This window comes from Enhydra lutris, unplaced genomic scaffold (genome assembly GCF_002288905.1).
Source record: "Enhydra lutris kenyoni isolate GAN:26980312 unplaced genomic scaffold, ASM228890v2 scaffoldscaffold85, whole genome shotgun sequence".
NCBI lineage: Eukaryota > Metazoa > Chordata > Mammalia > Carnivora > Mustelidae > Enhydra > Enhydra lutris.
In genome coordinates this window covers 7,568,653-7,591,891 of record NW_019154169.1, presented here as the reverse complement: position 1 = coordinate 7,591,891, position 23,239 = coordinate 7,568,653, and the positions used below count along the sequence as shown (strand labels likewise).

Sequence of the window (23,239 nt, the reverse complement as noted above, 5' to 3'; positions counted from 1 at the left end):
TCTCTCTTTCTCTCAAATAAATAAATTTTTAAAAATCTTAGAAAAGGGGGCACCTGGGTGGCTCAGTGGGTTAAGCCTCTGCCTTCAGCTCAGATCATGATCTCAGGTTCCTGGGATTGAGCCCTGCATTGGGCTCTGCTCAGTGGGGAGCCTGCTCCCCACCTCCCCGCCCCTGCCTGTCTCTCTGCCTACTTATGATTTCTGTCAAATAAAATCTTAAAAAAAAAAAATCTTAGAAAAAACCCACTTGAATTTATTGTGAAGTTTTTGAACTCAGATTATTCACATCTGAAGTCACATGGCATGTATGGAATGAAGAAACTGCTTCACCAGGGTAAGTTTCAAACAACCTCTGGAAAGGAGAAACAAGAGTTGCCTTACAGCCATAAACCTCTGAATCCTCTAGGATTTGTTTTCAGGCCAGTCATGGGCGTAAGAAAATATTCCAATTTTTGCCTCCCAGCACCCAGTTTTCATCCCTTGTCAGCAGTTTTGAATCTCCTTCCAGATATCCTCTATGTATATACTATATTCTATGCACACACAGCCATATGTAACCATCTTTTTTACACCAACAGATCATGCTAAATGTACATCCTTCACTTCTCTTTGGGCACCTGGCTGTCTTAACTGGTAGAGAGTGTGACTTTGGATCTTGGGGTTGTGAGTTTGAGAAATTTAAAATTGTTCCTCTCGTGTGTTGGTGTCTGCACAGTGGCTTCAGAGCTTCCCATTGTATGGATAACTAAAAACAGCTCTCTGTCAATGTAAGTCACTGGGTCTTTTCCAGGAGGCCTCTGTTCACCTTGGTGCACTTCTCCCTGAAGAGCATACTTAAGCAATTTTATGGCACTTTCAATGCTCTTGGGTTAACTGGCTTTTTCCAACATAGTTTTATTTTTAAAAGAAATTATTTTAAGAACGTGAACTTCAGAGCCACAGAAATCCCTTCTTCAGCACCCCTGAAGCCCAGATAACCTTGAGCTAATGACTCCCTCCCCCAAGCTCCAGTTTCCTCTGGGCAAAATAAAATATAGTACGACCTCTTGGTGGTGTGAGAATTCAAACAGATTACACAGAGAGCGCTCAATGTTAGCTCCTCTATATTTTCATTGCCTTACAGGGGTAAACTCAGTACTGAAGAATTTTTTTCTTTTCCGTTAACAAGGTATAAGTGCATGTGACAAAATTGCAAGGTTGCAGTAATTCTGCCATTATATTTTTGAGCATTTCAGCTGTCTCCAATTTTTCCACCATTATAAAACAGCGCTGTGACGAAATGTCCCGCAGCAATAATGGGCACGTTCCTACTGGGGCAAAAGGCACAATGTTAAGCCGCGGTCTGCGGACCAGGAAGGGCATTTCCGGTTACCCTTAGTAAAGATGGCGGAAAGACGGGCGTCACCGCTATCAAGCTGCGGCGTCCGTGCCCTCGCCAAACATGGTGGCGTCGTGCCCGCCCCCTTGGCTTCTTCCTGTCTCTTGGGTTAGTCACCTTAGCTACTAGTTTGCGATGGCGGCATCCGTGGCGGTGTCTCGTTGTCTGCGGAGCCTGCTGATACGACGTGAGTCACCTCGACCTCTGGAAGTCCATTGCTCTGTAGTGCTGTCATAGCCACCTTAGGATGGGGAGGCCTGTCCCAGGACCCGGTCTGACCACCTTAACACTAGGGTGCATATGCTTCCAACCAAAGAACTCCCTAATTTTGTAAGCCTGTGTCTTACAGTTGGGTTGCTGACAGCTTAGTGTTCCCAGTGTGGGGTCAGCCCCATGATCAAGGGTCTGAAGGTGTCTTCACACTGAGGCCACTGATAAGTGCACTCCTAATCTGAAAGCTTATATCCCCCCTAACCTGAGATTTCCTAGGGACCTGCGTTCCCCAGTCTAACATCAGTGAGGGGAAATGTGTGTGCCTTCAGCTCTTGAAAGCACTGTGTCCCCTACCTGGGGTCATCAAAGGCTCTTTCCTCTGTCTCCCCAGGAGTGATGGCTCCCACCCCCCTAGGTCTCAGCCTTAGGCTTTGCCCCATGAGCTCCATTGCTCAAGATGAGACCTCCACAGCAGCCCCCAGAGATGCGCCAGACTACAACTATGAGTCCCTTCGGGTGACAGAGGCTCAGAAACACATCCTGCATGTGCAGCTAAACCGGCCTGAGAAGAGGAATGCCATGAACAAAGCCTTCTGGAGGTAGGGCCTGCAGATCACGGAGGACTGCCTGCAGGAGGAGGCAGGGGCTGAGAGAATGGGTAGGGGTGGAGTGTGGGGGGTAGGTGACACGAGGGCAGGGGATACCCTTCCAAAACACAGCCTTTCTCTTCTTGCCCCTCCCAGAGAGATGGTGGAGTGCTTCAACAAGATAGCACAAGACCCCGACTGTCGGGCTGTGGTGATCTCTGGTGCAGGAAAATTGTTCAGTGCAGGTACTGGGTACTCTCCACCCCCGCCTCTACTAGTCTCCCCCATTTCCTGGAAATAGAGCAATGCTTCTTAACTAGGGTTTCAACCAGCTTCTAACTTCCACTTTTATCTTTTTTTTTTTTTTTTTTAATTTAAAACATTTAAATACCAAAGTGCGTCCAACAGAACATTACAGGATGATGGACTTTAAAGTCTGGTCCATGGTCTTGGCCAAGGCCCTTAACCTCTCAGTCTGTTTTTTTGTTTTTTTGGTGTTTTTTTTTTTTAAAGATTTTATTTGTTTGAGATAGAGAAGGCACAGAGGAAGAGGGAGAAACAGCCTCTCTGGTGAGCAGAGAGCCCGAAGTGGGGCTCGATCATGGCCCGAGCCAAAGACAGATGCTTAACTGGCTGAGCCACCCAGGCGCCCCTGTTTTGTTTTGTTTTTAAATGTCACTAAAGTGGGGCGCCTGGGTGGCTCAGTGGGTTAAAGCCTCTACCTTCGGCTCAGGTCGTGATCTGAGGGTCCTGGGATGGAGCCCCACATCGGGCTCTCTGCTCAGCGGGGAGCCTGCTTTCCCCTTTCTCTCTACCTGCCTCTCTGCCTACTTGTGATCTCTGTCTGTCAAATAAATAAAATTTTAAAAAATAAATAAATAAAATAAATGTCACTAAAGTGTACTAAAATAACGTGCTTTCATATAATTACTCAACACGCACAAACTGATTTCCAGTTACATGACTGTTTGAACTTTTAATTGTCCCACAGATCTGTTCTTCAGACTGGATCATTTCCATTGACCACATTCACTGAATCCTTTGTCATCTCTATGCTGCTTGGAAGCCCATCTAGCGATTTTTAAAATTTCAGATACTGTAGCTTTTGTTTCTCAAATTTCCACTTGGTTCTTTTTTTGTATTTGCCATTTCTCTCCTGAAGTTCCATGGCTTGTTATGTATCACGAGCATATTTCTCTTTGCATCTTTGTTCTAACCACTGCTTTAAAACTTTTGCCTCCTGATTCCAACGTCTGGGTGACCTTGGGGTCAGTCTCGGTGCATTATCTTTTCTCTTGAAAGACTGAGCCTCATTCTTCTGTTTGTTTGCATTTGGAATAAATTTGGACTGTATCCCGGTTATTAGGATATGGAAAGATGCTGTGGAAACTCTGGGTCCTATGCTGTACCTCCAAAGAATGTTGAGTTTCCTGTTTTAGCAGCTTAGTTGGAATCAGTTGTTTTTGTGGTTTTTTTTTTAAGATTTTATTTATTTATTGGACAGAGATCACAAGCAGGCAGAGAGGCAGGCAGAGGGGAGGGGGGAGGGAAGCAGGCTCCTTGCTGAGCAGAGAGCCCAACGTGGGGCTTGATCCCAGGACCCTGGGATCATGACCCGACCCGAAGGCAGAGGCTCAACCCACTGAGCCACCCATACGCCACTTGAGTCAGTTTTTTGGTTTTTTTTTTTTAAGATTTTATTTACTTATTTGACAGAGAGAGAGATCTTCAAACACAACTTCCAGCCTCCTCTCAATCTAGAAATTTTAAAAACAGCCAACTTACAGGGCGCTTGGGTGGCACCGTCCATTAAGGGTCTGACTCTCGGTTTCAGCTCTGGTAGTGATCTCAGGGTCATAAGATTGAGTCCCATGTTGGGGCTCCAAGCTCAATACAGAGTCTGCTTGAGATTTCTTTCTGCCTCTCTCTTTGCCCTTGAGCTCATGCCCTTTCTCCACCCCCGCCCAAGATAAATAAATGAATCTTTTTTTCTTAAGATTTTCTTCATTTATTTGCAAGAGAGAGTGAGCAAGAGAGAGCATCAGCTGGGGGAGAGCCAGAGGGAGAGGACTCAGTGGTGACTGAGGCAGCCCCAGGCCCTGGCGTCATGGAGGTTGTCAGCCCAGTGGGGAAGACAGAGAGTAAACAATCTGTTTCTGGTTGTTTCCCCTGTTAACTTCTTTACGTGTCCCGTGTTTACTTTCTTTTTTTAAAGATTTTATTTATTTATTTCACAGACAGAGATCACAAGTACACAGAGAGGCAGGCAGAGAGAGGGGGGAAGCAGGCTCCCCACTGAGCAAAGAGCCTGATGTGGGGCTCGATCCCAGGACCCTGGGATCATAACCTGAGCTGAAGGCAGAGGCTTTAACCCACTGAGCCCCCCATGTTTACTTTCTACCCCCTCTCCATTCTCCTTTTGTTGATTTTGTTCCTTTGGGCCAGAAACACTCCAGTGCTAGCCCCTTTCTGAGTGCCAGTGACCTAGAAAACAGGCAAGTGGGCCCTGGTTCTCGGCCCTCATCCTCATGGCACTTATGCCTGAGAAGCGAAAGATGGGGTTACAATGGTGGCGGTGCCAGGCCTGGGGCCCTCACCTTTCTAGCTCCCAGCTGACCATAGCTGTCTGGTTCCATTTCCAGCAGCAAGGCTCTCAAGGCCAGAAAGAAGAAACTCAATGTAATTAGTAGTTCCAACGATAGAACGGAACCATTAATTAAGGAAAAAAAAAAAAAGAGGGAAGTAGCCCACAGTTATTTAATATCTGCAGAGTGTCTGGACATGGTTCACATATTAATTAATTCTCCCCGGATCCCTTCCAGACAAGTGCAATTATCATCCCCTATTTTATGTGTGAAGAAACTTGCCCGGTTCTCACAGATGGGAAATGGCAGAGCTGAGATTTTTTTTTTTTTTTGGTGAGAGAGAGAGAATGCTTGTGAGAACAGAAGCAGAACAGAGGGAGTGAGAGAGAATCTCAAGCAGACTCCCCACTGAGCACAGAGCCCAGTGTGGGGCTCGATCTCACTACCCTGAGATCATGACCTGAGCTGAAATCAAGAGTCAGATGCTTAACCTACTGAGCCCCCCAAGTGCCCCTGAAACGTGTAGGACTTTTGTTGATGTAGCTGTTACTATTTAGAATAGTGACTAACGGGACTAGGATTATGAATGAGATCTGGAGTATTTAGAGGTTCCCAGGGGAGCCAGATGGGGGACTTTTTTTTTCTTTATTTATTTGAGAGAGATGGAGAAAAAGTGCACAAGCATGGGGAGCAGCGGGCAGAGGGCGAAGCAGACTCCCTGCTGAGCAAGGAGCCTAATGTGGGGCTCAATCCCAGGACCCTGAGATCATGACCTGAGCCGAACAAAAGCAGAGAGATGCTTAAGTGATGAAGCCACCTGAAGTGAGCAGTTCTTACCTGGGAGAGAGGACACCTAGGACCACAGTCTGGTCCCTTATCTCAAGGGGTTGCAAAAGCTGGGTGTGTGCAGGGATGGGTAGGGTGGGTAAACCGGAAAAGCCAGTGAAAGGAGGTGTCACAAGGTGCCTCGCTGGGTTCTGGGAGCCCCACCACCACCGTGGGTTCCACTGAGTCACACAGGCTTCACAAACGTGCTGTGGAAGCTGGCAGATGCTGGTGGGCAGATCCGGGTGGTTCTGGCCTCCGTTGAAATGGGGCGCATAGCAACAGTAACTGTGACGCCAGGACATGACAGGCACGGAGAGAAGGGCCTCTGGGGCTCTGTCTCCTCCAGTCCTTGCATCTCCATCGGCTCTCAGGAGGGTTTTGCCCTCATTTTCTGGAGAAGAAACTCAAGGCCCAGAGGATGAAGTGGTCTGGCCAAGGTCACACAGAGGAGTTCTGTCTTACCGATATTTACTTCATTGAAATTCAGCTCTACCCTGAGCCAGAATTCCTCAGGTCTCTCTTACTTAAACAAGCTGTGGAGGCCGGGGAGCCCCAGAAGACTGGGGTGTGGCCACATATGGGAATGGTTTTTCAGGTTTGCCAGATAGCATTGTTCAGAGGCAAAAGGATAACAATGATTAACCCCAGGAGGAAGAAGATGATGGATGATTCTGCTCAGAACCCTCTCATAGCAAGATCTCCCTCAGAGTAAAAGCCAAAGTCCACCCCCTGGAACATGAGGCCCCACACGGTCTGCCTGGTCATCTAGGTCCCCGCCTCCTCCGTGTTCCTCACACGGACTAGGGGCATTCCTACCACAGGGCCTTTGCACTGGCTCTTCCTGACATTTGGAACTCTCTGATCCCAGATATCCCTATAGCTCCCTCCCTCTCCTTCTTCAGATCTTTACTCAAAACTCACTTTTTCAGGTGTGCCTGAGTGGCTCAGTCAGTTAAGCATCCAACTCTCAGATTTGGCTTAGGTCATGATCTTAGGGTTGTGAGATGGGGGCCCCCTCATCAGGCACCATGCTAAGTATGGAGCCTGCTTAAGATTCTCTCCCTCTCCTTCTGCCCCTCTACCTCTCCCATCCCACCCACCCCTGCTCATGCACACACTCTCTCTTTAAAAAAAGTCACTTTTTCAGGGAGATGGCCCCTGACCACCCCATTTATTTATTTATTTTTAAGATTGATTTGTTTATTTTAGAGAGAGAGCAAGGAGGAGGGGCAGAAGGAGAGACAGTCCCAAGCAGATTCCATGCTCAGCACCCAGCCCAGCCCAGGGTGGAATCATAAGACCCTTAGATCTTGACCTGAGCCGAAACCATGAGTCAGTCCCTCAACTGCCTGAGCCCCCCAAATGCCCTCCTGACCACCCCATTTAATACCACAACAGCCATCGCTACACCTACACACCCCAACACACTCCACTCCCTGCTGTAATTTTCTTCCAGCACTTGTCACCACCAGACAAACACTAGGCTCTGTTTAGGCACTGGGGATGCAGTAGTGGACAGAGAGCCAGAACTCCACTCTGATGATTAGGAATGAGACCTGGAGCATTTAGAGGTATGGAGAGAGAGCACATGTTTAGAGATATTTAGAGCACATAGAGAGAGCTCACATTCTAGAGGGGGAGACAGGCACTAAATGAGTTAAGCACATTATATGATAAGGAGAGGGCAGTGACCAAGATAAACACAGAGGGAGATAGAGGGTGATGGGGCTGCTCCTCAGCCGTGGTAGCCTGAGTGGGCCTCCCCAAGGAGGTGACCTTTGAGCTGTGGCCTGATGGATCAGTCTTCTTCTTTTTTTTTTTTAAGATTTTATTTATTTATTTATTTATTTATTTGACAGAGAGAGAGAGCACAAGCAGGTGGGGAGGGGTGGGGGGAGAGGGAAAAGCAGACTCCCCACTGAGCAGGGAGCCTGATGCAGGGCTTGAACCCAGGACCCTGAGATCATGACCTGAGCTGAAGGCAGACGCTTAAGCTGAAGGCAGCCCCCCAGGTGCCCCTGGAGTCAGTCTTCTGACCACTACTGGGGGAGGGACTGTTCTAGGCAGAGAGCTGTAGGTAGAAAAACAAAGCCCTGGGAAGGGACTGTGTGGTCGTGTTGGCACAAAAGTTGGAAGCCTGTGTGCCCAAAGCAATAGTCTGGGAATGGTGTTCATGAGGGCTGGTAAGGTTTTGGCACACATCTTGTATCTTCTTCCAAGTGAGTGAGATGGGAGGGAAGAGAAGGAGGCCCTGACGTGCTCACCAGTTTGTTTGCCTGCATATGGGGACCAGTCAGGGCAGGGCTGGGAGCAGGGAGACCACGGGAAACTATTTCAGCCAGAGTACAGATTCCTGGAGAATGATTCGTGGAGGAAAGGTTAGATTTGAGATCGTCTTGCAGTTGGAGCCCACAGAAATTGCTCCATCTCCAGTCTTCCTGACTAAATGTTACCACCACGGACTCATGCCCAGACACTTGTCTCCTCTGCCGCCTGGTGTGATGGTGAAAAGCATGACCTCTGGAGCCAGTGCATGGTTCTGGGCTTAAAGTCCCAGTGCCAGTGCTCCCAAGCCAGTGTGACCTTATTGAGCAAGTAACTTAAGTGTCACATGCCTCAGTTTACCCCCAGTAAAATGGAGATAGTAATAGGACCCACCTCATAGGCCTGTTGGGAGGATAAAGTGAGTAATGACCCTGTAAATGTTAGCTTTTGTTGATTTCACACCCCATATGCTATCCCTTGCTAGATCCTGCGTGAGCACCCTTCTCCACTGTGGTGGTTTGGGGGTTCGAATCTGCTAAGTCTGAGTTCTGACCTCTAATTGGGGCAATGAGGGCGGCAGGGGAAGGGGGTGCCTGGGAGGCTATGTGAACCTCCTCATGCCTCCCCACCAGGTATCGACCTTATGGACATGGCTTCGGAAATCCTACAGCCCCAAGATGACGTAGCCCGCACCAGCTGGTACCTCCGTAGCCTCATCAGCAAATACCAAGAGACCTTCAGTGTCATCGAGAAGGTTCTCTGGGGGACTATTGGGGCACACACCCCCCCGAACCCTGTCCATCCTTCCTGGACCAGCTCTGACCCCACCCTTCCTGCCCCCTCTTGCAGTGTCCAAAGCCCGTGATCGCCGCCATCCATGGGGCCTGCGTTGGTGCAGGTGAGTCTGAGCAACCCACCACCCATCCAGGCACCTGGTGTAGCTGGGTGCCTGTTGGCTGGCTGCTGCCTGTCCGACTCAGCCAGGGACCTCCAGCCTCAGATCAGCTGCTAGTTAAACCCTGCCCAGAGGCACAACCCCATCTTCTGGGAGGAGGGGCTGGTCCTTGTGGTTGGTCAATGCCCCTGACCTCCCCCTTGCAGGCGTGGACCTCATCACTGCTTGTGACATCCGGTACTGTGTCCAGGATGCTTTCTTCCAGGTGAAGGTGAGCCCTCCTCCTGCGCTCCTTCCTCAGATCCTGCTTAGAGGTGGGCGATGCGTGGCAGGTCGGGGGGAGTAGAGCTGCAAAAGAACAGGTTAAGGGGGTGGGGGTGAGAGTGAATGTGAGAAGCAAGGGCCTCATGGAAGAGTTAGTCAGAATTGAGCCTTAAAAAGTAACACTTTGGGGGTGCCTGTGGGGGGCTCAGTTGGTTAAGCATCCAACTTGATTTTGGCTCAGGGTCATGAGATCGAGCCATGCATCGGGCTCCACATTCAGTGGGGGGAGTCTGCTTGGGATTCTCCCTCTCCCCGTGCCATTCCCCCTGCTCTCTCTCTCTCTCAAATAAATAAATACATCTTAAAAAAAAAAAAAAGGCACTTTGGCCATGAAGGAAGGGAAGGGGAGGCCGTGCAGTCCACGTGGGGTTTGGAGTGAGTAAAGGTATGGGGGTGAGGAGGAAGTTGGGGTTGCTGCTGGGATCAGTGATGGGGAGGACCCAAGGCAGGATGGAGCCTGTAGAGGCAGTGGGGGTCAGACAGGGAGGGCTGCAGGGCTTCCCTCAGGAGATGTGACTGACCTCAAGGAGTTGGGAAGGCAGAGGAATTGGGAGGTGGGCTGTGTTCTGGGCTGAAGGATGACAACGAAATGGGGTGTTTGAGGGGCAGTCTCTGAGGTGGGAGTGGGGTCGCTGCAGGAGATGCTAGATTTCATTGGCACTGAGGTTGCATGGTGGGAGGCAGTATTAGGCACAAACTGAATCCTGACATCATGGCTCCTCCCAGGAGGTGGACATAGGTTTGGCGGCTGACGTAGGAACGCTGCAGAGACTGCCCAAAGTCATCGGAAACCAGAGGTGGGTGGAGGAGCCGGGGAGGGGACTGCAGCGCATCTCCTGGATCCAGGATGACTGCGGTCCCCTGACCCGCCCTTCCCTCTTGCAGCCTGGTCAACGAGCTGGCCTTCACTTGCCGCAAGATGATGGCTGATGAGGCCCTGGGCAGTGGGCTGGTCAGGTAGGAGACGCGGCCTGTGCTGTTCAGAGTTCAGGGGTAACCTGGGCTGGGCTTTTTGGGTCCGGGTGTACCCTCACGGGATTACATGGGGGCTGACTTTATCTGGGTGGTCAACTCTTCAAGCTGCAGTCCAGTGCCCTGCTCTGATTGGCTCATTTCACTGGGCGAAATCACTGCTTTCTGCTGTGATTGGCCACTTACTCATGGCGGGTGGTGAGACTCCTTGGCAGACGGCCGCCTCCCCGCTCTCCCCCACGACGGATTCCCTTCATCCGCAGCCGGGTGTTCCCAGACGAGGTGCGGATGCTTGATGCGGCCTTCGCCCTGGCGGCTGAGATTTCCACCAAGAGCCCCGTGGCGGTACAGAGCACCAAGATCAACCTGGTCTACTCCCGCAACCATTCGGTGGCCGAGGGCCTCAATTACATGGTAAGGCTTTGCCACCAGCCAATCACAGCCCTTCTCTGGTGCCAGAGCGGCCAATCAGGGCCCAGAAACCCTCTGCAAGCCTTGTCCTCTGATTGGTGCGCTGCTTTCTCTTCTCTGTTTTTCATTGGCCCAGTCCCAACCTTTCCCCGCCCCTGCCATTGCTCTCCATTCTCTTCATCCAGGCCACCTGGAATATGAGCATGCTGCAAACCCAGGACATCGTTAAGTCTGTCCAGGCTGCAGTGGAGAAGCAGGAACTGAAGAACGTCACCTTCTCCAAGCTCTGAGAGCCACCGAGGCCCAGGGTCTGGCTGCCTCCCACCTCACTCCCATTTCCTCATCCCCAGAGAAGGAGAGTTAGTAAAGATGGTCGCTGGTGCCTTCTCCCTCGATCTCCCAGTTTCTAACCTAACTCTGATTTCCTCATGCCCAGGGCCTTATCTTCACCCGAACAATAAAGCAACTTAATGAACCCGGTGTCTTCATTGAAAAGAGCAGAGGCAGAAAGGAGCTGCGACGTCCTTGGGGCGGGGCCGGGGGGGGGGGGGTCCCAGGACCGCAGCTGCACAGAAGGTTGGGGATGGAGATTTGACCAATGAGCACCGGAGCCGTGCAGGCGACGCCCATTCAGAGCTGGCGGTGGACGGGTCAGGGCCCATAAAAAGTCTGGCAGCTGCCTCCTGGCCGGAAGGCTCCAGATGGTCTTCCTGCCTGCCCCAGGCGTAAGGGCGGTGTTCACCCTGCCTGGCACCCACTCACTGCACAGCCTGGTGGGAGCTGACGCCCGAGTCTGGCTAGAGTTCCGCTGCTACCCAGTCTTGGGCCAACTGCCTCATTTCTTTTTCTTTTCTTTTTTAAATAGGCTCCAGGCTCAAGGTGGGGCTTGAACTCACCACCCTGAGATTAAGGGGTCACGTGCTCTACCAGTTGAGCCAGCCAGGCACCCCTGCTTCATGTCTTTAAACTTCAGGTTTTCATGTCCATCTATAATCCGAACCTCCTGGGCTTATGTTTGGAATGAGTGCAAGAGGCCAAGGATTAATTTAGTGCCTTCTGTACGCCAAGTCCTGTTCTGAGCATTTATTATCTTAGTGCTTCCTTTCCAGGCCTCTATGAGGTTGATACTACTAGAATCCCCATTTTTCAGAAGGGCAAATGGGGAAATTGAGGCTAAGGTACTGAGCTAAGACGAAACAGCCAGGAAGTGGTCGAGGCAATATTTGAACCCAGAACCTCTGGCTCCAGAAATGATGACCTAAACCACTATACCTACAATCTAATGTACGTGGATTGGGCATGTAGTGGGCATGCAATAAGTGTAAGCCCTTTCCCAGTTCCTAGGGCTGTCCAGAGCACCTGTCCCTCCCTGCTTTCACTTCCTTCCTTTGCCCATCTGTCATGGGCCACTCCTGCAGCCTTGCCCTGCCCAGCCCTCCTGGTCGTACCCTCCCTCTGTTAACAAAGGCCTGGGCAGGATTTTATGGGCTCTGATAAGGCCCTGGCAGGGCCAAAGTTCACTAGCACTAACTCTTTGCAGAAGGACCTAAAGTGTAGCCCCCTCCCCACAGCCGCCCTCACCTCCCAGCATAGCCGAGAGGATCTGGGTTCTAACTGGTGGCCAGGGAGGCTAGCAACAGAAGGGACACAAGCGGCTGCCCTAGAAAAATATGTGAGCCTCGGATGCCCAGAAGAGGAACCCATGGACCCTTCCCTGCCAGCCACTCCCTGTCCCTCAGGTATAAGAGCCGCCACTGCCTCCCATCTGCTGACATTGCCCGCCGCCGCATCTCTTCCTGGACGAGCCTACAGCCCAGCCTCTCAAGATGGCCTATGTCCCTGCACCTGGCTACCAGCCCACTTACAATCCGGTAAGATGGTGACCCAGGACCCAACCATGGATCCCAGCTTAGCTCCACCCTGAACCTCACACACCAATTTACTCTCACCCTGATCCTGAGAAGCCCCACCCCCACCCTGGGGTCTCACTTAGCCAATACTCACCCCGAAGCCTGACTTGCTCCCATCCTGACCCTTGCGCTATTTATGTGCATCCCTGACTCTTGGCCATCTTCATCTTCACGCTGACCCTTCACCCCTGGCGTCTTCTCCTCGATAATAAGAGTTGGGGGCTCCTCAATGAGGGGGAAAGGCTCACCAGTCCCTTTTCACAGACTCTGCCCTACAACAAGCCCATCCCGGGTGGTCTCAGTGTGGGAATGTCTGTGTACATCCAAGGAGTGGCCGCTGAGCACATGAAGAGGTAAGGCGCTCCCCCCACTCCAGACAAGGCAGGGGCGGGGGCCACAAAGAGGGGCTCCCATCCCTAATGCAGGAGGCCTTCTTCCCTTCCTCCACTCTACTGGGGGATGGCAGCTCTGGGCCACTGTACCTAGTGGCCAAAGACCAGCCTGAGCCTGGGACATCCAGGGCTTGGTGACCAGGAGCAGGGGAGCTTGGGGGCTGGGGGTGGGGGGGGAAGGGCAGTCAGGGAGATCACCACCAGAAGCAGCCCAAGAGTTGGGATGTCAGATTGGAAATGATGGGTGTGATAGCACGAATTCAGATCAGAGCTCAGAGCCGGCCAGTTGTGTGACTGTGCAATTGCGTGAGTGGGAAAACCTCTCTGTGCTTTCTTTTCCCATATGTAAGATGGCACTGTTTCAGGGATTCAATGTGTAAAACATGTAGAACTGGAAAGTAAGCATTAAAATTAAGTCTTAGCATTTTTTTATGGCCTTAAGGTGGTGATGACAATTGAACTGACCTCAAGGCACTGTTGAGGTTTTTGTTTTGTTTTCTTTTCTTTTTTCTTGCTTTTTTTTTTTTAAGATTTTATTTATTTATTTGAGAGAGAAAGATAGAGAGAGCACAAGCAGCGGGGAGGGGCAGTGGGAGAGGGAGAAGCAGACTCCCTGTGGAACAGGGAGCCTGATTCAGGGCTCAATCCTAGAACCCCAGGATCACGATCTGAGCCACAGGCGTACACTTAACGGACTGAGCCACCCAGGCTTCCTCTGGCACTGCCATTTCTTTATTCATTGTTTTTTTTGCTTACTTAGGGCCCACTATGTGCCCAGCCCCTGGGGACAGAGCAGTCACCAGGGCAAAGCTCTCTGCCCACATGGAGTTGACAACCTAGTAGAGAGGAGAGATGAAAGATAAAAATCAAATAGACAGGGTCCGGTGGTGCTAAGTGCTATGGAGACAAATAAATAGGGCAAGGAGATGGGGAATGGATGCAGGCAAGGTAGGGGTGTAGCACTGTCCCTTTAAATAGGGTAGACCGGGGGTACCTGGGTGGCTCAGTGGGTTGAGCCTCTGCCCTTGGCTCTGATCGTGATCTCGGGGTCCTGGGATGGAGCCCCGCATCCAGCTCTCTGCTCAGTGGGGAGCCTGCTTCCTCCTCTCTCTGCCTGCCTCTGCCTACTCGTGATCTCTGTCAAATGAATAATAAATAAAATCTTTTTAAAATAAATAAATAAATAAGGTAGACCGCGAAGGCCTCTCTGGGAAGCAAACACTTCAGCAAAGACCCAGGGGAGGGGAGGGGAGGGGAAGGAGTCTGGGAGTAGAGGCTGGTAGCAAGAACAGCCAGTGCAAAGGCCCTGAGGCAGGTGTGTATTTACCCAGTTAGAATAACTTCAGGGTTGCTGGCTTTAGGGGGAGGCATGGGTGGTGCTCAGATTTGGCTGTTCCTTAGGTCCCTCTGGCTACAAGTGGGGAGTGGCCTGCGGCTCAGGGTGGCAGCAGAGTGACCTGACCAGATACCTGTAGGGTTCCTAGGACCGCGTCTGGCCCATGGTGAATAGGGAAATGCAGGAGTCCCAGTTGCCAAGTTGGGAGAGGCTGGGGTGCAGTGGCCTGATAAGGAAAGGGAGAGAGGGAAAGTGTTGCAGAAGAAATATGCCTCCCGGACTACAGGAGCACGGCCCACCCCCTCCTCTCTTGCATCAACAAGGCCTAAGTGTGTTGCCCCTATTTTCCTGGTCCTCCCACCCCGGCTCCCACCCAGTTCAGAGACCTGTTCAGGGACCTTGGAACACCATAGATCAGAGAGGGCTTCCGGAGGAGGGCCCCATGCACAGGCAGATGGGGCCAGGGGCATAGCCCTTCCTGTCCCGCCAGGTTCTACGTGAACTTCGTGGCAGGGCCTTACGCGGGAGCGGACATTGCCTTTCACTTCAATCCCCGCTTTGATGGCTGGGACAAGGTGGTCTTCAACTCGCAGCAGGGCGGCAAGTGGGGCAGCGAGGAGAAGAAAAGGAGCATGCCCTTCCGCAAGGGCGCGGCCTTCGAGCTGGTGTTCATGGTCCTGGCGGAGCACTACAAGGTCCGAGCTCGGGGTCGGGGCCTCCCCTCCTCCCTCCTTCCTCCTTTTCTTCCATCTGTCCCTCCTCCTCCTCCTGCCGCCCCTCCCTGCCTCTCTCAGGTTCCCTTCTTCCCTGCCCCTCTCCCCTTCCTTCTTCCCTTTCCTCACCTTTCCTAACTCACTTTTTTCTTTTTCTTCTTTCCTGCCTATTAAAACATTTTTCTCCTTAAAAAAATTATTTTTCCTCTTGTTTCTCATTCTTCTTCGTCCACGGCAGACAGCCTTCTAACGTTTCATGTGTCTCACCTTGTTCCTCCGTGTTTTTGCAAAATGCGTATTTTTGCTATTTTTTAAAAAGAGTTTATTTATTTGAGAGAGAGAGTGCGCATGCGCTGCAGGGAGGGGCAGAGGGAGAAGCAGGATCCCCGCTGAGCAAGGACCAGATGGGGGACTGAAACCGATGACCCTGGGATCCTGACCTTAGTCAGTCACCCAGGCACCCCTGTTTTTGCTATTTTTTTCTTTTCTTTTCTTTTCTTTTCTTTTAATTTTATTTATTTATTTGACAGAGAGAGAGAGAGAATGGGAGGAGGAACGGAGGGAGAAACAGACTCCCTGCTGAGCAAGGAGCCCCACGCGGGACTCCATCCTACCACCCCCCCGGGTTCATGATCTGAGCCCAAGGCTGATGCTTAATGGACTGAGCCACCCAGGCGTCCCCATTTTTGCTATTTCTTCTGGCGAACTCTGAACACAAACAGAAGGAAGCGAGGGGACAGTCACCCCCTGATCTCCTTGGCCAGCTCCGGTGGTCATGAACTCCCTGTCCCTCTGCCATCATCCTGCCTCACATTTCCCCTCTCAGAGGATTTAAGAGCAAATCCCAGATATCATATCAGGTTATTGATAAATCTCTCGCTTTTCAGGAGCACTGTCGTGATGCCATTAGCACACAGAAAACACTGAGCATTCTTGGAGCGCCTGGGTGGCTCAGTGGGTTACGTCTCTGCCTTTGGCTCAGGTCATGATCTCAGGGTCCTGGGAACAAGCCCAGCATTGGGCTCTCTGCTCAGCGGGGAGCCTGTTTCCCCCTCTGCCTCTCTGCCTACTTGTGATCTCTCTCTCTCTCTCTCTCTCTGTCAAATAAGTAAATAAATAAAAATCTTTAAAACACCGAGCCTTCTTCCTCAGCGTCCCCATATCCAGTCAGCAGTCCGGTCATCTCATAAATACTTTAATATTTGTTGCTTTCTACACTGGGAATCCGGCTGCAGATAAGGCCCAACGTTGTGATCAATTACTGTTCTGCAAGCACTTTTTTAAAAAAAGATTTTATTTATTTGACAGAGAGATCACAAGTGGGCAGAGAGGGAGACAGAGAGAGAGGAGGAAGCAGGCTTCCCGCTGAGCAGAGAGCCTGATGCGGGGCTTGATCCCAGGACCCTGAGACCACGACCTGAGCCGAAGCCAGAGGCTTAAACCACTGAGCCACCCAGGTGCCTCTGCAAGCATATTTTTAATGTGTGATTGAAGTGTGACCAGAGTACAGAAGAGCGTGGGCCATGTGTACCCAGCTCGCTGGTTCTTTGCACAGAGAACACACCCCTGGAACCAGCATCTAAGTCTAGAAACAAGAGCCTTCCAGCCCCAGAAGCCCTTTCCTGTCCCTTCCTGTCCCCTTGTCCCCAGGGTTGGCCTTTATCCTGACTTCTCCCTGCTTGAATCTGTTTCTGTGTCTTTATTTTATTATTATTATTAATTTTATTTTACTTTCTTAAGTAGGCTCCACACCCAGTGTGGAGTCCAGATAGGGCTTGAACAACTCTGAGATTGAGACGTGAGCTGAGAGGTGTCTGGGTGGCTCAGTTGGTTAAGCATCCGTCTTTAGCTCAGATTGTAATCCCAGCGTCTTGGAACCAAGCCCCACAGGGCGCTCCCTGCTCAGCGGGGAGTCTGCTTCTCCCTCTCCTCTGCCCCTGCCCATGCTTTCTCTCACTCCCTCTCTCTCTCTTTCGTGCACATAAATAAATAAAATCTTAAAAAAAAAAAAAAAGATATGATTAGGCAAGTCTCTAAAGAGGATTTCCAGGGGCGCCTGGGTGGCTCAGTGGGTTGAGTCTCTGCCTTCGGCTCAGGTCATGGTCTCAGGGTCCTGGGATGGAGCCCTGCGTAGGGCTCTCTGCTCAGCGGGGAGCCTGCTCCCCCCCCCTCCCCCGCCTGCCTCTCTGCCTACTTGAGATCTCTCTCTGTCAAATAAATAAATAAATCTTAAAAAAGAATAAAACAAAATAAAGAGGATTTCCAGAACACCTTTGACATGCCTGGCTGGGTTTTAATGTTCCCAACAATCCTGGAGCTGGCCTCCATGTTACAGGTGGGGAAACAGAGGTGCAGGGAGGTGAAGTGACTTCCCTGAGGTCAGACAACCCACATGTCAGAGCTAGACTCAGCTCAAACTCATTTGGTGCCCAAACCAGGACTCCGACTTGATCCTCTCCCAACCACTACCCTGACTAAATTCTCTGTTCTCTTCCGTCTGCCTGCCCATCTGTGAGCTGACTTTTGACCCTGGCTTGGCCTCTCACCTGTGGACTCCAGTATTCCCGACTCTGTGGCTCCCCAGGTCCCCTCCAAGACCAAAGTGCAAGTGAAAATGATCGCTGTTCCCTACCTCCTGTGTCTGCCTTGCCAAAGTCATGGCTGCTGACTCTGACCTTACCCCTGCCCTCAAGGTGGTGGTAAATGGAAATCCCTTCTACCAGTTTGGGCACCGGGTCCCTCTACAGATGGTCACACACCTCCAAGTGGACGGGGACCTGGAGCTTCAATCCATCAACTTCATTGGCGGCAACCCGCCTCCAGGCCAGGTGCGTGATGGCTCCCTCTCTTACGCACACGCTTCCTTCCTTAATCCAGTCCCACGTTCCTCTGTGTCCAGAACTCCTGCTCTGTGCTGGCCCCTTTGCTGGCTGGGCCGCAGACCGCCTAGGCGCCCTACTCCGTCCACTGGAAAGACAGACTATTCACCAGATGGCGTTGGCTGCATGTGGTTAGGGCTGGGGCGGTGGGCAGATGGAGAGGGGGATTGGTCTGGGGACAGACTGGAGGTTTGAAAGAGTGCAAGGGAAGGGCTTCCTGGAGGAGGAGGAAGCATGGAAGCTGAGTCAGAAAGTCGAGATAAGAAGGGACAAAAGCCACAGGAACTGCCTGCCGGCAAGTTCCTGAGCAGCCGCCTAACTTGGCTAGTCACGGAGAATCTCACTTCCAGTTGCAATGAGCTGCTGGTCCACACCCTCAGGAAGAGCCTTCCAGAGAAAGGCACACAACAGCAACTGCTGGGGACCAGCCCACACTCCCCTGGAAATGACCGAGAGTGGAAACACATCCGGCCACCTAGAATCCCCACTCCCAGGGCCACGGTGAACAAAAGGCCACCAAAACAGCCACAGAGCCCTCAGAGAAGCCCAAACTCCAGACTCCCACCATGGCCTTCTGATGGGGGCGCTGCACTCCCTGACCTGTAAGGCCCCCCATCCTCCACGCTCCGATGATCCTCAGGCCCACTGGACAGATGTGGGAACTGAGGCACAGACAGCTTCAATAACTGGCCACAGTCACGGATCTGGGAAGTGACAGAGCCACGAATTAAATGCAGGCGGGGGAGGGAGGGGAGGTTCTGTGCGGTGCGGGGTGGGGGCGGGGGGTCCTTCTGTCCCCGGATGAGGGAACGATGAAAATGTCTTCACCCGTGAGATGGCCATGGGCCTGCGGGTGTTCATTTTACTGTCATCCCTCATCCCCACATTTGAACAAGAAAAACGACAATAAGGCTATTTGGGAAGTCCCTTTGGAATCGCTGACTTAAAATGGAAGCCAAGGCAGAAAGGAGTTCATTGAAAAGAGGAGGAAACAGAGAGAACGAGTGGATATAAGTTATGGGGGGGGGGGTGTTTCTGGCCCACACCTGTCACGATGGTCTTACCATCGTGAGACCAAGAGAGAGACAGAGACAGAGACAGGGAGAGGCAGAGAAACAGAAACAGAGACACACGCAGACTGAGAGAGCCTGAGGCCAACCTGGGAGAGAGGCAGGACTCCTCACCGCCCCAGCGCTGGGCACCGAGAGTAAAGGGCAAATCCTGACCAGGGGTGAGATGAGCGGGGGGTATCAGTGGTGTGGGCTGGGAAGATGTTCTGAGGAGCCTACGCTTTGTGGAAGCTTCCAGGCTGGGGTGGATGAGGGCTCCTGGGCAGGACGAAGTGGGATAAGGGAGGCAAATAGAATTTACCAGGCCTGCCCTAAAGGGCCAAAGTGACTGTCCCTGCTCACTGGAGTTCCCCAAGCACAGCAGGTTCCTCTCCATTCATAAGCCACCTGGTGCTCCTCTTTGACCCCAGAGTTCCCTCGGACGGGGGTGGTGGGGCTGCCCTGGGCAGACATCCTTGACACCCTCCTGGCCCCAGTCAGGGGTCTCCCTCATAGCCAGCCTCCCTTCACACATTGCCTCTGTGTCCACAGATACTCATGGGAACTCCAGCGTACCCAGTAAGCGCCTGCTGATGGGCAGTGGGTTTCTCTTCTTGGTGGGGTTTGGTGATGTGAGGAGGTCTTGGGGCAGCTGAAGGACCCCCAGTCCCCTTCACCATCCTTGCCTTCCATCTGTCTGTGTAGGGTCCTGGATATATGCACCAACAGCCAAGTCAGCTGCCTGTAAGTGGGAAGGTTGTGGGGCCATTTGCAGGGGGGGTGGGTGGAGAGAAGTAGAGGGGTGTCAGTCATACCCATCCAGTACCCAGAGACATGCCTGCATGTAGTCAGTGTGCCGTAAATATTTGTGGAACGTCATAGAATAATCTCTCCCCTTCCTCACTTCACAGACCATGGAAGGACCGCCAATCTTCAACCCGGTAAAGTGTCCTGTGGGAGTTTCGGCCTCTGTGGTGGGCAGTTTGTGGGGAAGCAGGTGGTGGGTAGGGGGCCCTGACCCCTGGTGGCCCCGAGAGCGTGGGAAATCGAGTGGGCAGAAGGTGTTGGGTTGGGAGGTAGGGAGAGGGTGGAATTGGTGGCCAGAGTGGGGAGGGGATGGGGGCTGGGGACACTTCCTGGGAGTGGGCACCCCTCTCTGTAAATCTGTCCCTGCCTGGCTTCTGGTTACCTGAGAGATGATAGGACCTCATGGTCTCCTCCCACAGCCTGTGCCATTTAGGAAGAACTTGCAAGGAGGGCTTACAGCCCGAAGAACCATCATAATCAAGGGTTCCATACCCCCCATGGGCAAGAGGTATACAACTAGACTGCGGTGGGAATCCTCAGTCCCCTTCCTCCCTCAGACCCAGGAGTTGGGACTGCGGTCCCCTCCTCCCTTGGAGAACCAGGCACTGGCCCCCATCTGACTCCTGCCTCCTTCCCTCTCTGCCTTCAGCTTTGTCATCAACTTCATGGTGGGATCCTCAGGGGACCTGGCTCTGCACATTAACCCTCGCCTGACTGAGGGTCTCGTGGTTCGGAACAGCTGTCTGAACGGTTCCTGGGGATCCGAGGACAAGAAGATCTCCTACAACCCCTTTGGTCCTGGGCAATTCTTTGATGTGAGTCTGGGGTCCCCTTCCTACCACCCCCCTTCCCTCCAAAGCTTCTGCCCTGGTCCCAGCCTCAAGCCTGCCTTCTCCCTGCAGCTGTCCATCCGCTGTGGCCTGGATCGTTTCAAGGTTTATGCCAATGGCCAGCACCTCTTCGACTTTTCCCATCGCCTTTCGGCCTTCCAGGATGTGGACGTGCTGGAGATCCAGGGTGACATCACCTTGTCCTATGTCCAAGTCTGATCTATTCTCCGGGGCCATAACCCTTGGGAACACAGAGGAAAAGATCCCACAGGACTCCCTTCTAAGCCCTAATAAAATGCCTGTGGGTGTCTCATGAGTGTCCATGACTCCATTCACCTCCCTCACTGTTCCTTGCTCCCTTGATTCAATCATACACCGTCCGTTCATCCATCTCAACATCCATCAGTCTTTCCAAACATCCATCCATCTAAACATCCAACCAGGGGCACCTGGCCAGCTTGGTTGGTGGAGCATGCAACCCTTGATCTCATGGTTGTGAATTTGAGCCCCACGTTGGGTGTAGAGATTACTTTAAATTTTTTTTAATCTACAATATAAAAAATTGTTAAAAAATGAACATTCGTGGGCGCCTGGGTGGCTCAGTGGGTTAAAGCCTCTGCCTTCGGCTCAGGTCATGATCCCAGGGTCCTGGGATCGAGCCCCGCACCGGGCTTTTTGCTTGGCAGGGAGCCTGCTTCCCTTCCTCCCTCTCTGCCTGCCTCTCTGCCTACTTGTGATATGTCTGTCAAATAAATAAATATCTTAAAAATAAATAAATAAAATCTTTAAAAATAAATAAAGTTGACTTGATAACATGTATATTGTAATTCCTAGAATGACTACTTAAAAAACAGCTTTCAGGGGCACTTGGGTGGCTCAGTGGGTTGGGGCCTCTGCCTTCGGCTCAGGTCATGATCCCAGGATCCTGGGATCGCTCTCTGCTCGGCAGGGAGCCTGCTTCCTCCTCTCTCTCTGCCTGCCTCTCTGCCTGATTGTAATCTCTGTCTGTCAAATAAATAAATAAAATCTTTAAAAAAAAAAAAAGCAGCTTTCAAAAAATGCTGCTAAAGCCCTTTCTGGCGTTCAAGATGTCGAAGCGAGGACATGGTGGGTCCTCCAGTGCGAAATTCCGGATTTCCCTAGGTCTTCCGGTGGGCGCCGTGATCAACTGTGCTGACAACACAGGAGCCAAAAATCTGTATATCATCTCTGTGAAGGGGATCAAGGGACGATTGAACAGACTTCCTGTTGCGGGTGTGGGTGACATGGTGATGGCCACAGTGAAGAAAGGCAAACCAGAGCTCAGAAAGAAGGTACATCCAGCAGTGGTAATTCGACAACAAAAGTCATACTGGAGAAAAGATTGTGTGTTTCTCTATTTTGAAGATAATGCGGGGGTCATAGTAAACAATAAAGGTGAAATGAAAGGGTCTGCTATCACAGGACCAGTCCTAAAGGAGTGTGCAGACTTGTGGCCCAGGATTGCATCCAATGCTGGCAGCACTGCATGATTCTTTGGTGTAATTGTTTAAAAAAAAATTAAAAATTATTTGCTCCCGGAAAAAAAAAAATGCTGCTAAAAAAAAATTAGTAGAGGAATTTGAACAACTCGTTAAAAATTATTTAGCACAAAAGAAGGTGGTGAAGGGCACCTGGGTGGCTCAGTTGGTTAAGCAACTGCCTTCGGCTCAGGTCACGGTCCCTGAGTCCCGGAATCGAGTCCTGCATCGGGCTCCCAGCTCCATGGGGAGTCTGCTTCTCCCTCTGACCTTCTTGCCTCTCATGCTCTCTCTCACTGTTTCTCTCTCAAATAAATAAATAAAATCTTTAAAAAAAAAAAAAGGTGGTGAAGAATTAACAGAAAGTAAAAACAAATAGCAAACAAGGTAGCCAGAAAGGCAATTATATCAATGATTACATCAAGTGTAAATGAAATAAACCTTCCAGTCAAAAGGCATAGACTGCTGTCATGGTCAGCCACGGAGGTGGCTTCTAATGGTGTTCACACCCTTCTGAACTCCCCTCCCAACCTGGGCTGGTGTGTGTGTGACTGAGAATATGGCAGAAAGTTAGGCTCTAAGAGACCCTTCCGCTCCTCTCACTCCTGGATTGCTCCTCTAGGAGGAGTCAGGCGCTCCTCGAACAGTCTGTTCCACATGTAATCGCCCATATGACCAGAAACTGGAACTGTTGCCAACAGCCGTGTGTGTGTGTGTGTGTGTGTGTGTGTGTGTGTGTGTGTGTGTGTCTGTGCGCACGCTCGCATGCGCCACCCCAGAAGAGGCTGCCCCGGTCCAAGTCAAGCCTTCAGCACAGAGGTTGCAAACCTTTTCTGTAGTGGTCCCCTGGTGAGTATGTTAGGCATTGGGGATGATCTGGTACCTGCCACAGCTGATGAACTCCACTGACGAAGGACAAAAGCAGCCATTAGGCAGGACGGAAATGCAAGAGCCTGGCTGTGTTCCCATAAAACCTGAGTTATAGGGGTACCTGGATGGCTCAGTGGGTTAAAAAGCCTCTGCCTTCGGCTCAGGTCATGATCCCAGGGTCCTGGGATCAAGCCCTGCATCGGGCTCTCTGCTCAGCGGGGAGCCTGCTTCCTCCTTTCTCTGCCTGCCTCTCTGCCTACTTGTGATCTCTGTCAAATAAATAAATAAAATCTTTAAAAAAAAACACAAAAAAACCTGAGTTATGGATGTTGAGATTTGAATTCCATATAATTTTTAGTGTGAGGAAATATTCTCCTTTTTATTGTTTTCAGCTATTTAAAAATGGACAACCTATTCTTAGCCTGGGAGCCCTACTCAACCGGGCAATGGGTTTGGCCACAGCCAAGAGTTTATGAAATTTTCTTTCTTTCTTTCT

The 23,239-nt window shown here is 51.4% G+C and overlaps 2 protein-coding genes and 1 pseudogene across 4 annotated transcripts; all 3 read left to right on the top strand.

Moving 5' to 3' along the window:
• Nucleotides 1-1,437: 1,437 nt before the first annotated feature.
• On the top strand, nucleotides 1,438-10,933 carry LOC111161466 (enoyl-CoA hydratase 1). The gene is made up of 10 exons (XM_022525135.1): nucleotides 1,438-1,565; nucleotides 1,983-2,190; nucleotides 2,335-2,423; nucleotides 8,489-8,610; nucleotides 8,706-8,754; nucleotides 8,958-9,022; nucleotides 9,802-9,872; nucleotides 9,961-10,032; nucleotides 10,311-10,461; nucleotides 10,644-10,933. Exons 1-10 carry the CDS (start codon nucleotides 1,514-1,516, stop codon nucleotides 10,746-10,748), a joined length of 984 nt encoding a protein of 327 aa, XP_022380843.1. The 5' UTR covers nucleotides 1,438-1,513; the 3' UTR covers nucleotides 10,749-10,933.
• A 1,329-nt stretch (nucleotides 10,934-12,262) lies between these two features.
• Nucleotides 12,263-20,653, top strand: LOC111161551 (galectin 4). 2 transcript variants are annotated; one of them, XM_022525288.1, is made up of 10 exons: nucleotides 12,263-12,329; nucleotides 12,633-12,721; nucleotides 14,587-14,791; nucleotides 17,503-17,641; nucleotides 19,309-19,316; nucleotides 19,443-19,481; nucleotides 19,649-19,678; nucleotides 19,964-20,052; nucleotides 20,194-20,359; nucleotides 20,447-20,653. In XM_022525288.1, the coding sequence occupies exons 1-10, from the start codon at nucleotides 12,285-12,287 to the stop codon at nucleotides 20,591-20,593; spliced, it is 957 nt and encodes a 318-aa protein (XP_022380996.1). In that variant the 5' UTR covers nucleotides 12,263-12,284; the 3' UTR covers nucleotides 20,594-20,653. The 2 variants fall into 2 exon arrangements, with proteins under 2 accessions (XP_022380996.1, XP_022380995.1); XM_022525287.1 differs by lacking the exon at nucleotides 19,309-19,316 and having other exon boundaries at nucleotides 17,503-17,637.
• A 796-nt stretch (nucleotides 20,654-21,449) lies between these two features.
• Nucleotides 21,450-21,945, top strand: LOC111161549 (annotated as a pseudogene). The gene has a single exon (XR_002641534.1). The product of XR_002641534.1 is annotated as a 60S ribosomal protein L23 pseudogene (transcript).
• Nucleotides 21,946-23,239: the final 1,294 nt, after the last annotated feature.